This window comes from Staurois parvus, unplaced genomic scaffold (genome assembly GCF_062004578.1).
Source record: "Staurois parvus isolate SC_StPar_1 unplaced genomic scaffold, SC_StPar_1.0 ptg000432l, whole genome shotgun sequence".
Lineage (NCBI taxonomy): Eukaryota > Metazoa > Chordata > Amphibia > Anura > Ranidae > Staurois > Staurois parvus.
Window position 1 is genome coordinate 762,065 of NW_028318228.1, and position 14,176 is coordinate 776,240.

The following is a 14,176-nucleotide window of genomic DNA, read 5'->3' on the forward strand; positions in this document are numbered from 1 at the left end:
AGAAAAGGTTAAGGAAGGAAATAGAGCCATTTTTTGTATCTAACAAGACTGAGGGGGTATCTGTTGCTACAATATGGGAGGCACATAAGGCATATATCAGGGGAATTATTATTATTATTATTATACAGTATTTATAAAGCGCCAATAGTTCACTCAGCGCTGTACATTACAAAGGGGGACAGAACATGTGACAGAACAATACCAATACAATGCAAAACATGAGGGGATCGAGGGCCCTGCTCTTTCGAGCTTACAATCTAGAAGGGATGGGATAGTGGTACAGGAGGAGATAGCTGTGGGGGATGGAGTGGTAGGAAGAGTGGAGGAGGTCAGCAAGTTAGCAGGGGGTGAGGTAGGCTTCCCTGAAGAGATGGGTTTTCAGGGTGCGCCTAAAGGAGAGGAGAGTAGGTGATAATCTGATGGGTTGGGGCAGGGAGTTCCAGAGGATGGGTGACACCCTGGAGAAGTCCTGGAGGCGGGCATGGGAGGAGGAGACCAGGGAACTAGAGAGAAGGAGGTCTTGTGAGGAGCGGAGTGTGCGTGCTGGGCGGTACTTGGATATTAGGTCAGTGATGTAGTTCGGGGCAGTATGGTGGACAGCTTTGTACGTCAGTGTTAGGATTTTAAATTTGATCCGTTGCGCAATCGGAAGCCAGTGGAGGGATTGGCAGAGGGGGGTGGCGGAAATGGAGCGGTTGGAAAGGTGAATGAGTCTGGCAGCCGTATTCAGGATCAACTGAAGCGGGGATAGCCAGCGGCGAGGCAGGCCAGTGAGGAGGGAGTTGCAGTAGTCGAGTCGTGATATGATGAGGGAGTGGATGAGCTGTTTAGTGGTTTCTGGGGTTAGGAACGAGCGGATTTTGGCGATGTTGCGGAGGTGGAGTCTGCACGAGTTTGTTAAAGATTGGACTTGGGGCTGGAAGGATAGGTTGGAGTCCAGAATGACACCAAGTACTCTGGCCTGCAGAGCGGGTTTGATATTGACGTTGTTGGATGTGATGTAGAAGTCAATGGGGGGTGGGGTTCGGGCTGGGGGGAAGACAAGGAGCTCGGTTTTGGAGAGATTCAGTTTAAGGAAGTGGAGCGACATCCAATCTGATATGTCGCTCAGTAGGTGTGTGATTTGGGCAGAGACCGAAGGGGTGAGGTGGGGGGTTGAGAGATAGATTTGTGTGTCGTCGGCATAGAGGTGGTAGTTGAAGCCGTGAGAGTGTATGAGTTGGCCAAGGGAGGAGGTGGAGATGGAGAAGAGAAGGGGCCCAAGGACAGAGCCTTGAGGGACCCCAACAGAGAGGGGGAGTGAGGGGGAGGTGGTAGCATTATAGGTAACGCTGAAAGAGCGTTGTGACAGGTAGGATGAGAGCCAGGAGAGAGCAGAATCTCGGAGGCCGAGGGAGTGTAGTATTTTGAGGAGGAGGGGGTGGTCAACTGTGTCGAAGGCCGCAGAGAGGTCAAGGAGTAGGAGCACTGAATAGTGGCCATTAGCTTTGGCGGTTAGAAGGTCGTTGGAGAGTTTGAGTAAGGCGGTTTCGGTGGAGTGTAGGGGGCGGAAGCCAGACTGTAGGGGATCGAGGAGGTTGTTGTCGTTGAGGTGAGAGCATAGGCGGGTGTAGACGAGACGCTCGAGGAGTTTAGATGTAAGTGGGAGCAGGGAGATGGGTCTGAGGTTGTTCGGGTCATTGGGGTCCAGGGAGGGCTTTTTAAGTATGGGGGTGATGTGTGCATGCTTCAGTGGGGAGGGGAAAGTGCCGGAGGAGAGGGAGAGATTAAAGATGTGGGTGAGGGAGCGTAGGATGGAGGGGGAGGGAGGTCGTAGGAATTGTGAGGGGATAGGGTCGAGGGGGCAGGTGGTGAGGCGGGCATCAGAGAGGATCTTGGAGACTTCCTCAATGGTAGTAAGGTCAAAGGTGTGGAGTGTTGGGGGAGCTTCAGTATGAGGAATGTAGGGTGGGGTGGGAGTGGAGGTCAGAGCAGTGGTGGGGCCGTGGGAGAGGGGTGATGAGGGGGTAGCCGAGTGAGGGGGAACGGGGTCGGAGGGAGTTTGAGCAGTGACGAAGTCCCTGCGGGTAATGTCGAGGGGGGGGGGGGATGAGGGGGTAGCTGTGTGAGAGGGGACGGGTTGAGAGGGCGTGTGAGTTGCGGCAATGTCCTTGCGAATTGTGTCAATCTTGTTTTTGAAGTGATTGGCAATCTCAAGGGCGGTGAGTGAGGTGCTGGGTGGAGGTGGGGGTGGAGAGAGTAGAGAGTTGAAGGTGGAGAAGAGTCGGCGAGGATTGGAGGAGAGGGCCTTGATGAGGGTCAGGAAGTAGGCTTGTTTGGCTGCGTGGAGGGAGGAGGTGTAGGTGCGGAAGGCAGATTTGTAGCAGGTGAAAGCTTGTTGGGATTTTGTTTTGCGCCATAGTCGCTCCAGGGCACGACTGCGTCGTTTGAGGGTTTTGGTGTGATCAGTCTGCCAGGGCTGGAGCGGTCGGAGTCTGATGTTGCGTGTGGTTAAAGGCGCTAGTGAGTCAAGGGCTGCTGACAGCGCGTTGTTGTAGGCAGTCATAGCCAAGTCGGGGCAGGACAGGGGGAGGATGCGGTCGTGGAGTTGATCAGCTGCAGAGTGGAGGGGGGCAGGGTTAAGGTTGCGGAGGTTACGGCTGGTAGTAGTGTGACATTTGGAGGGGTTTTTGTTGGAGGACGAGGAGATAGAGAAGGTGATCAGGTTGTGGTCAGAGAGAGGGAAGGGGGTGTTAGTGAGGTTGTGGGGAGCGCAGCGGTTGGAGAAGACAAGATCAAGGATATTACCGTCGGAGTGGGTGGTGGATTGTATGCACTGTGCAAGTGCAAAGGAGGAGGTTAAGTGGAGGAGACGGGCTGTGTCCGGGTTGTCAAGGTTGACAGGGATGTTGAAATCCCCAAGAATGATGGTGGGTAGCTCAGAGGAGAGGAAGAAGGGTAGCCAGGAGGAGAAGTCTTCCAGGAATCCTAATTTTGAAAGGGGCGGAAAAAAAAAAAAGACCGGCAGAAAAAAATAAGGCTTGTGATGGAGGAGTTACATAAATTAGAACAGTTACATAAAAAGAAACTGTATTTAGACACACATCAGATGATAACTCTCAAAAGAGAAGAGCTAAAAGATCTAATGGAACAGGAAACAAGGAGGATCTTTAATAGGGTCTCAAAGGAAAGATATCAGTGGGGGAATAGACCAGGAAAATATTTAATAAAAAAGATTAAGTGAAAAGAAATCAAAGAATTTTATAGAAAAAAATTAAAGATGAAAGAGGAGAAATGGTGTACTCCACCACTGACATCGATAATTTGCTTCAAAAATATTATAGCAGGTTGTATGATGTAAATTCTAGGAACCAGAAAGAATCAGAGGATGAAAAGAAGGGAAAAAGGCAGTAATAATTAAATGAGGTTGGTTTGCCAAGAATATAGAGAGAGCTATATCCCAGGAGAAAATTATTTTGGCATTGAAGAGTATGGCAGCAGGAAAGAGTCCAGGCCCTGACGGATATACTGTGGGTTATTATAAGAAATTTAAAGAAATTATTGGTTCCTAAAATATGCACATATATGAACACATTAGGAGAGGGAATGGGAATGAGAGAAGAATCATTGCAAGCATATATAACAATTATACTTAAAGAAGGGAAAGATAGTTCACCATGCACTAGTTACAGACCTATATCACTGATAAATATAGACACCATACTATACGCTAAAAGTACTAGCAACTAGGATGAAAGAGCTGATGCAGGAGTGGATACACTTGGATCAAGTGAGATTCATTCCTGGAAGAGAAGGGAGGGACAATGATCAGAGATCATTACTCCTTCTACAAAATGCAAGGACAGAGAAGTTGCCGACAATCATGTTGATTGATGCTGAAAAAGCTTTTGACAGGGTAGACTGGGGATTTATGATAGATACGTTATAGGCTTCAGGATTAGGGCACAAAATGTTAAAGAGGATAAAAGGGCTTTACAATGGTCCGTCAACTGCTGTAAAGTTTAACGGGTCCCTTTCACGGTTTTTTAAAATGCATAATGGTACAAGGCAGGGATTTTCACTCTCCCCTTTGTTATTTGTAATATCCCTGGAACCATTACTAGTGATAGGAAGAAAGAGTGTAGCTATAATAGGAATTAAGATAGGTGAAGTGGAATATAAAGTAACAGCATAAGCAGATGATATATTGTTTTATATTGTGAACCCCAGATTAACATTGCCTAATTTAATGAGATTATTGAAATATTATGGAGAGTTATCAAATCTGAAAACAAACCTCTCAAAATCAGAGATCTTGAATATTAATGTCTCAAAGATAGAAAAGCAGACCTTACAAAAAGACTTCCCATTCACATGGAGGGAAAGGGAATTAAGTTATTTAGGAATAAAGTTAACTTCCACAATAAAGAACTATACCAGGCAAACTATACCCCACTAATAAATGAAATAAAGGATGAGTTGCAGAGACTCTCAATGGGATGGATAGGTCGTATAAATTTGGTAAAGATGGTCATAGTACCAAAAATCTTGTATGTTTCACATGCTCCCAGTACAAATTCCAGGGTCTTTCTTTGGGATAATAAAAAAATGATACTCAGGTTTATATGGGCAAATAAGAAACCAAGAATTAAATACAAAGTTTTGTGTAATAGTAAAGGGGGGGGGGGGGGAAATACTATTTTTAGGTGATATCACGTATTGTAGACTGGACACATAATTCACAAGGGAAATGTTTGGTAAAAGTGGAAAGCATATAAAGAAAGGCACAATTAGAGAAGATTATTTGGATACCACATAAGTTTCATATAATGGATAAAAATACTAGCACTTTGACACGCAAGGTATTAAGAGTTTGGGAAGCAATGCACAAGCAAATGGGATGGAAATATAATTCAATATTAATTCCTCTCGTAGGAACGGAGTATTTTCAACCAGGGAAAGATAATATTTCAGGCAAATGGATTAGGGACAGAAATGCACGTCTAAAGGATATAGTAGATGAGGGGAAATTGCACACTTTTCAAGTTTTAAAGAGTTAAAAATATTTACTTTCTACATTAGATGAATGGCGGTACTATCAATTAGGACATTTTGTTGCAGCACTCCCACAACCACTGAGGATGCTGGAGGACATGTATCCATTTGAAAAAATGTTGAGTTTAAATACAGTTCAAAAACATGCCACCTCCCGGATTTATTAGATCCTTATTGAATTGGAGGGATCTGATGCTCCAAGTAGAGAAATGGGAAAAGGAAGTAGGAACAATATAAAAATAGTGTATTATATCATCTAATTAGTGCGGCCAAAGGTCTTATTCACAAATTCTGGCAGGCCCAAGAGCCCCCAAAAATAAAGGATTGGATAAATAGAGTTGAATATATAAATAAGACGGAGGAGTTATATCATATGGTGGAATGATGGTGGGAGGGGAAGGGAATAGGTTAATTTACGTGGAAATTTGTGTTTTTCGAATTGTTTGATACAATGTTGATTTTTGTAATTTAAAAAAAAATTTAATAAAAGATATATATAGATATATATAATTGTGCACGCCCGTCCAATGGCAACAAACTACGTAACATTTACTATTCATAGCAGACGCTTTAAAAGCCTTTACAGGTTACCACTTTAGATTTACAGATGAGTTCTAGTGCTAGAATTATGATCTGATGTTTATGGCGATACCCCACATGTGCGACGATTGCTGCTTGCATACGTGTGGGATCAAAGCGTACATTTGCCTTTGCGCACGAACACAGGGGCGCTTTAATTTTTTTTTACTTTTTACACACTGTCGCAGTTTTTTTTTGATCAGTTTTATTGCTGTCACAAGGAATATAAAAATCCCTTGTGTCAGCAATAGGCATGAGACAGGTATTCTTTATGGAGGGATCTGGGGTCTATAAGACCCCAAAACCCTCCTCTGCACTTGAAAGCATTGAAAACACCAAGATTGGTGTTTCGTAATGCTTTCAGTTTTCTTTAAAAATGGCGCCAAGCTTCCGAGTAAACCAAAAGTGATGTCAGGTCATTGCTTCCAGTTTACTATAAAGGGAGAGCCGATTAAAGCCGATCCCGGCTTGGTTAGGCTGTCTGGCAGATGTGCTGGTTGCTCGGGTCTCCCGGTTGAACGGGAGATCATGAGAGAACCGCAGAAGGTGGCCGGGTGGGGGGGGGGGGTCTAGGAAGACGTCCAGTCCTGCTGCTTGTACAAGCAATCCAGAGGCTACTTAGCCGCTCCAATTGCTTGTACAAGAGAGCCGACCGCTGGTTTTAGCTGCAGGCATCACCTTGAAGTCCATCGACATACGGGTACGTCGCTGGTCCACAAGTGGTTATTGTAACCGCTGCAGTAAAATCACATATTAAAATACAAAGTAGAGGGGATCAGTAGAAAACTGACGCGTTCTAAGCCTATTCATAGCACAAAACACACCAGCTATGTTCTAGTAATGCCCGTTACTTTGTTTATAGATATGGACATTTTTACTGCAGCTTCTACAACAAATGTGTTTTAGACATGCAGCCAACCTGAATTTTTTGTTTCTGCTCAGCGCTTTACAATATAAAAGGGAAACAGTACAGTTATAATACAATAAAATACAAGAGGGTTAGGAGGGCCCTTCTCATAAGAGCTTACAAATTAGGGATGCACCGAAATTTCGGTGGCTGAAACATTTCGGCCAAAAAAACACCCCTTTCGGCCGTTGGCCGATATGAAAAAAGCACCGATACAGGTGCCGAAAAAACCCCTCGCCACCTCGCTCCCACCCCAGGCCACCGCTCGGTAGTTCTCAGTCTTACCTGAGAAACCACTGAACGATCCCGGTGCTGGGCATAGAGATTAGGGAAGGAAAGATGGCCTTCACTAATCTCTATGCCCTTGGAGGACCGGAGCGACGTCACTTCCGGTTCTGGCCACTAGATCAATGCTTTACATTGCAGAGGAGAGCTGTGGGGTTTTATTGACCCCCATGCTCTCCATAACGAGGACCTGTCACTAATTATGTCTATCACAAGGGATGCATGCATCCTTATGATAAGAATAAAAGTGATTAATTTTTTTTTTTTAAAGGGACAGTGCAAAAAACAAAACAATAAAACATTAAATAAATTAAAAATAAAAAAAAAAGTTTAAAGTGCCCCCATCCCCCCATGCTCGTACGTAATGGTGAATGCATATGTAGGCCAAGCCCACATATGTAAATGGTGTTCAAACCCCACATGTGAGAAATCGCCACGAACATCGGAGCAAGAGCAATAATTCTCGCACTAGACCTCCTCTGTAACTTTACACTGCTAACCTGTAGACATTTCTAAAGCATCACCCATGGAGATTTTTAAGTACGGCAGCTTCACACCATTCCACGAGCGTGCGTAATTTTAAAGTGTGACAAGTTGGGTATCTATTTACTCGCCATAACATCCTCTTTCATATTTTACAAAAAAATTAGGGTATGTTTTTTTTACCAAAATATTTTTTTCTCCAAAAAACATATATTCATTTTTAAAAACGATGCATTTCGGTTTTCGGCCAAGTGCATTTTGAATTTTCGTTATAGGTTTCAGCACCAGAATTTTCATTTCGGTTCTCCACTACTTACAATCTAATAGGATGTTAGTTTTCATTCTTATTGAAAAGGTGAACTAACCCTTTAAGCAGATTTAATGGCATTACTCCTCACCTTCTTTCCCTTAGCATCTGTAACAGCATGGCGAGAGAAATCCACCAACGTTCCTTCCAGAAGAACACCTTGTCCACTAAGGAGAAAATCCAGACAATCAGTGTTAGCGTAAGATACCCGTACAGTGTTCATGTAATTTATACCTGTAAAAAATGTAAATATATCATTAAAGAGGTTTGCAAAATACAATAACCATCAGGGACTTGGACATGTGACGTCATCCTGCACGGACGTGTCTGCTCGCGGCTAGTAGGACAGCTTAGTGGAGCTGGCGCTGCACATCCAGATACGCTGTCATACCTTTGTGCTGGGTATGGCATCTACTAAGGTGAGTGCAATGTTGGAGGATTTTAATGTGCAATTTAAAATGACTTCATGCATATGGGATTCTTGGAAAAGACAGATTGCTGGGATATTCACAATAAAGCAAGAAAGGCCCATATTAACATACAGTCAGTCTCTAGTGAGTTGACTGTGTTGCTGGGGGAGGAGACACTGAGTGGAGTGGAGGGTTTTTCTACACAGATACATCACTGAGAGGATAAAAAAATATGGCTGGAAGATCACAAGATTATTGTGAAAAAAAGGATTTATGCAATGGACACTTTTTGTGAATATTGGCACCACAGCGGATGATGGATTATTGCAGTAACAATTATTATTGGTTTTTGGATTATTGCAGTAATAATTATTATTGGTTTGCGGATTATTGCAGTAATTATTATTAATGGTTTGTGGATTATTGCAGTAATTATTATTATTGGTTTGCGGATTATTGCAGTAATAAATATTAATGGTTTGTGGATTATTGCAGTAATAAATATTAATGGTTTGTGGATTATTGCAGTAATAAATATTAATGGTTTGCGGATTATTGCAGTAATTATTATTATTGGTTTGTGGATTATTGCAGTAATTATTATTGGTTTGCGGATTATTGCAGTAATAATTATTAATGGTTTGCGGATTATTGCAGTAATTATTATTATTGGTTTGTGGATTATTGCAGTTATTATTATTATTATTGGTTTGTGGATTATTGCAGTAATTATTATTATTGGTTTTTGGATTATTGCAGTAATAATTATTAATGGTTTGTGGATTATTGCAGTAATTATTATTATTGGTTAGCGGATTATTGCAGTTATTATTATTATTGGTTTGTGGATTATTGCAGTAATAATTATTAATGGTTTGCGGATTATTACAGTAATTATTATTATTGGTTTGTGGATTATTGCAGTAATTATTATTATTGGTTTGTGGATTATTGCAGTAATTATTATTATTGGTTTCTGGATTATTGCAGTAATTATTATTATTGGTTTGCGGATTATTGCAGTAATTATTATTATTGGTTTGCGGATTATTACAGTAATAATTATTATTGGTTTGTGGATTATTGCAGTTATTATTATTATTGGTTTGTGGATTATTGCAGTAATAATTATTATTGGTTTGCGGATTATTGCAGTAATAATTATTATTGGTTTGCGGATTATTGCAGTAATAATTATTATTGGTTTGTGGATTATTGCAGTAATAATTATTATTGGTTTGCGGATTATTGCAGTAATTATTATTATTGGTTTGCGGATTATTGCAGTAATTATTATTATTGGTTAGCGGATTATTGCAGTAATTGTTATTGGTTTTTGGATTATTGCAGTAATAATTATTATTGGTTTGCACATTATTTACACAAGACATTTGGATATGAATGGAATTAGGGTTGCATCGATACTAGTGCAAATGCTCCCAATACCTGAAACTGACACCTTTTGAGGTGCGATTTTGAGCCCATACAAAATGAATGGGCTCAAATTGCACTGCAAAGAATAGCATGTGATTTGAACTTGTCTTTGGCGTGTAGGAGGAAACCGGAGTACCCGGCGGAAACCCACACAGACACAGGGAGAACATGTAAACTCCAGGCAGGTGGTTCCCATGGCTGGGATTCGAACCAACGACCCTAGTACTGCCAGGCAGAAGTGCCAACCATTTAGCCACTGTGCTGCCCCATATAATTTTTGTTCCTTTTTTACATACTGTGAGCAATAGTGTTACCATAGTAACAGTGTACTACTCTCTGAGGAAATGATCAGGATTTTTTTTTACACACCATTATTGCTTATAGCAGTGAATTTCACTGCCATAAGCAAGCATTTGTACTGAATGAAATTGATTCATTCAGTGTGTATTGTCGCGGTTAGGTGTGATTGGCCACAGCTAACCACATGGTACAGATGGGCTGTGATTGACCCTGTCTGTACCACGTGATCACTGTGACCAATTACAGCTAGCAACACAATTGTACACAATAATTGGCATGAATTGAAGCCATTCCTTCTTTACAATTGTCATGTGATCTGTTATTGGTCACATGGTATCAGCAGCGGCCGGTACAGTGATCTGCCATTGGCTGTGTCCACAGATTGCGCAGGAACGTGGCCCGTCCTGGGTAAGACGTCATAGGATGTCCACCCAGAACAATAGAACTCCTGATTGCCCGGGGGGAAGCAGTTGAAGTATTAGGTCACCAAGACAGAGAACAGAATGGCGACACCTCTGTACAGGCCTGGAGGAATAGCCTGCAGTCAGATCATTGCACCCCTCCCCCGGGCGCAATGCTCTGCAGGCTCCAATGCCCCATACTAATAATACATCCACATTTGTAGGGATCAGTGTGGGAACACTCCTATATACAGAGACTGAGATCTTTCCGAACCTAGACTCCGCCTTCCAGCGTCAGGTGTCATGCTGTGCGATGTGAGGGGTCCTGTCTAGATCCATCCCCCACCCCAGAGGTCACACCCCAGCCCCGGCCTCCCCTCCCCATCGTACCGCTGGAACACGGCCGGATCCCAGCAGCCCGACACCCGCTCATCGTGCACGGGCTTGTTCTGCAGAGCTCTATCGTCATAGATCCGGCTCATCCTGACACACTGCACGGACCTCGGCCCGGGAAGATCCAACCAGTGAGGAAGAAGGGGGGGACCGGAGAGGGGACTCGTGAGCTGAGATAAGGACGAAGAATTCCTTCTCTGCTACTATCCCCTGCTATGTGGTATAGTCCAGCCCTTCCCCCAAACTAGGAAGAAAATGGTATCATCCACAAAACCCTCAACCGCCGGAAATGCAGGGAGATGGTATCTTTCGCAGAACCTCTGACCCCGGGGATGGAGGCGGAGACTCTTGGACGCACAGCCTTCTCCTCCCAAAAACAGTATAAATCCGCACAACCCTTACCCCCCCGAGAATTCATAACGATGGTATAGTCCGCAGAGCTCACACACCGCAAATACAGGAGGCTGGTATACTACACAAAGATCTTTTCTCCCCCGTGGATAGAGGAAGATGGTATATTCCACACAACCTTCTAACCTCGCAAATAGAAGAAAATTATATAATCCACAGACCACCCCAATGAATAGAGGAAGATAGTACCCCCCCGCTAATAGTGAAAGATGGTATAGTCCACAGAGCCCTTATCCCCTCAAATAGAGGAAGATGGTATGGTCCACATTGCTCTCCCACAAATAGAGAACAATGGTATAGTCCACAGAACGCCCTACTCCGCAATTAGAGAAAGATGGTATAGTCCACATGGATCTCTCCCCTCACCAGCAGAAAAACATGGTATATTCCGAAGAGCCCTCTTCCCTGGTAAATAGATGATATAAACTGCAGAGCTCTCTCCCCCCACAAAAAGATGAAGATGGTATGCTCTGCAGAGCCCTCTCACCCTGCAAATAGAAGAAGATGGTATAGACCTCTCTCCACCTGAAAATAAAGGAAAATGGTATAGTCTGCAGAGATCTCTACCCTTGCGAACAGAGAAAGATGGAATATTCCTGCTGAATAGATGCTATAATCTGCAGATCTCTTTCCCCCAGAAATAGATGAAGATGGTATAGCCCACATAGCCCTACCCCTGCAGAGTGGATGATGGTATAGTCCGCAGAGCCCTATCCCCTGCAAAAAGATGATAAAATTCCCCAGAGCCCTCTCCGTCTGTGAATAAAGGTAGATGATATAGACTGCAGAAATCTCTCCCCCTGTGAAAAGAGGAAAATGTCCACAAATCCCTTCCCCTAACAAATAAATGAAAATGGTATAGTCCGCAGAGATCTCTCCCCTTGTAAACGAAAAAACATAGTATATTCCAAAGAACCCGCTCACCTGCTGAATAGATGGTATAAATAGCACAGCTCTCTCCCCCCGCAAAAAGATGAAGGTGGTAAAGTCTGCAGAGCCCTCTCTCACTGCAAATACAAGAATGGTATAGTCTGCAGTTCCCTCTCCCCTTACTAATACATAAAGATGAAAAAGTCCTCAGAGTCCTCTCTCTCCTTGCTAATAGAGGAAGATGGTATAGTCCACAGTGCAAAGCCCTCTCCCCCTTAAAAGAAAATGGAATAGTCTGCAGAGATCTCTCCCCTTGCGAACAGAGAAGGATAGTATATTCTGAGAGCACTGTCTCCTTGCAAATAGATGAAGATGGTATAGTCTATAGAAATCTCTCCACCCGCAAATAGATGAAGATGATATAGTCTGAAGAGCCTTCTCACCCTGCAAATAGAAGAATGAGCACTCTCTCCTTGCGAATAGATGAAGATGGAATAGTCTGCAGTACCCTCTCCCCTCGAGAACAGAGGTAGATGGTATAGTCTGCAGAGCCCTCTCACCCCTCTAATAGATGAAGATGGTATAGTCTACAGAGCCCTCTCACCCTGCAAATAGATGTGGCCGGTATATTCCGCAGAGCTCTCTCCCCCCCGCAAACAGATGAAGATGGTATAGTCCACAGAACTCTTCCCCCCCGCAAACAGATGAAGATGGTATAGTCTGCAGTTACCTCTTCCCGCTCCAAAATAGATGAAGATGGTATAATCTGTAGAGCTTTTCCCACCTCAAATAGGTAGAGGCAGTATAGTCTGCAGTGCCCTCTCCTCCCAAAATGGAGGAATATTGTATATTCCACAGAGTCCTCCCCCCCGAAAATAGATGAAGATGGTATAGTCCGAAGAGCCCTCTCCCCCTGCAAATAATGGGAAAATAGTATAGTCCGCTTCACTTTCAAACATAGAAAGATGGTATATTCTGAAAAGAGTCCTCTCATCTGGTGAATAGATGGTATAATCTGCAGAGTGCTCTACCCCCACAAATAGATGAAGATGTTATTGTCTGCAGTACACTCTCCCCCCGAAATAAATAACGAAGGTATAATCCACAAAACCCTCTCCCCCTGTAAATAGAAGAAGATGGTATAGTCCGCAGAGCCCTCTCCAACCAAAATGGAGGAAGTTGGTATAATCCAAACAGCCCTCTCACCATGTAAATAGAAGATAGTATAGTCCAAAGGACCCTCTCCCCCTGCAAACATGAAGATGGTATAGTCTGCAGTTAGTTCTCCCCCCCCGAAATAGATGATGATGGTATTGTCCAGAGACCCTCTCCCCCCGCAAATAGATGAAGATGGTATAGTGTACAGAGCCCTCTCACCCTGCAAATAGATGTGGCCGATATATTCTGCAGAGCTCTCTCCCCCCGCAAACATGAAGATGGTATAGTCCACAGAACTCTCTTCCCCCCACAAACAGATGAAGATGGTATAGTCTGCAGTTACCTCTTCCCGCTCCAAAATAGATGAAGATGGTATTGTCCAGGGACCCTCTCCCCCTGCAAATAGATGAATATGGTATAGTCTGCAAAGCCTTGTCCCTGCATCAATGAAGGAAAATGGTGTAGTCTGCAGAGATCTCTCCCTCCCCCCTGCAAATAAATTAAAACTGTATAATCTGCAGAGATGTCTCCCCTCGTGAACAGAAAAAATGGTATATTCCAAAGACCCCTCACCTAACCTGGTGAACAGATGGTATAAACTGCAGAGCTCTCTCCCCCCCACCCCGCAAGTAGATGAAGATGGTATGGGCTACAGAGCCCTCTCACCCTGCAAATAGAAGAAGATGGTATAGTCCGCAGAATCCTCTCCCCCCGCAAATAAAGGAAAATGGTATAGTCCGCAGAGATCTCTCTCCTTGAGAACAGAGAAAGATGGTATATTCTGAAGAGCCCTCTCACCTGGTGAATAGATAGTATAATCTGTAGAGCTTTTCCCACCTCAAATAGGTGGAGGTAGTATAGTCTGCAGTGCCCTCTCCTCCCAAAATGGAGAAATATTGTATATTCCACAGAGTCCTCCCCCCCGCAAATAGATGAAGATGGTATACTCCGAAGAGCCCTCTCCCCACACTAATAGAAGAAGAAGGTATAGCCCACAGAGCCCTCTCCCCTGCCCCCCTGCAAAGAGAGGAGGATGATACAGTCCGCAGTGTCCTATCCCCTTGCAAAAAGATGATGATAGAATTACCCAGAGCCCTCTCTGTTCATGAATATCGATAGATGATATAGATAGCAGACATCTCTTCCCCTGTGAATAGAGGAAAATGGTATAGTCAACAGATCCCTTCCCCCCAGAAAAAAAAGA

The 14,176-nt window shown here is 43.7% G+C and overlaps 1 protein-coding gene across 2 annotated transcripts in view; it reads right to left on the reverse strand.

The window, feature by feature from the left end:
* ARPIN (actin related protein 2/3 complex inhibitor) overlaps positions 1 to 10,863 on the reverse strand; it is a 96,366-nt gene extending 85,503 nt beyond the window's left edge. The window contains exons 1-2 of one of the 2 annotated variants that reach the window (XM_089687623.1): positions 10,531 to 10,863; positions 7,687 to 7,762 (exon numbers count right to left, since the gene is read on the reverse strand). In XM_089687623.1, coding sequence (XP_089543749.1) covers positions 7,687 to 7,762; positions 10,531 to 10,622 — 168 coding nt within the window. In that variant the 5' untranslated portion in view covers positions 10,623 to 10,863. The remainder of the gene's footprint in view (positions 1 to 7,686; positions 7,763 to 10,530) is intronic. The other variant, XM_089687624.1, reaches the window with a different exon arrangement.
* Between the last annotated feature and the right edge of the window lie 3,313 nt (positions 10,864 to 14,176).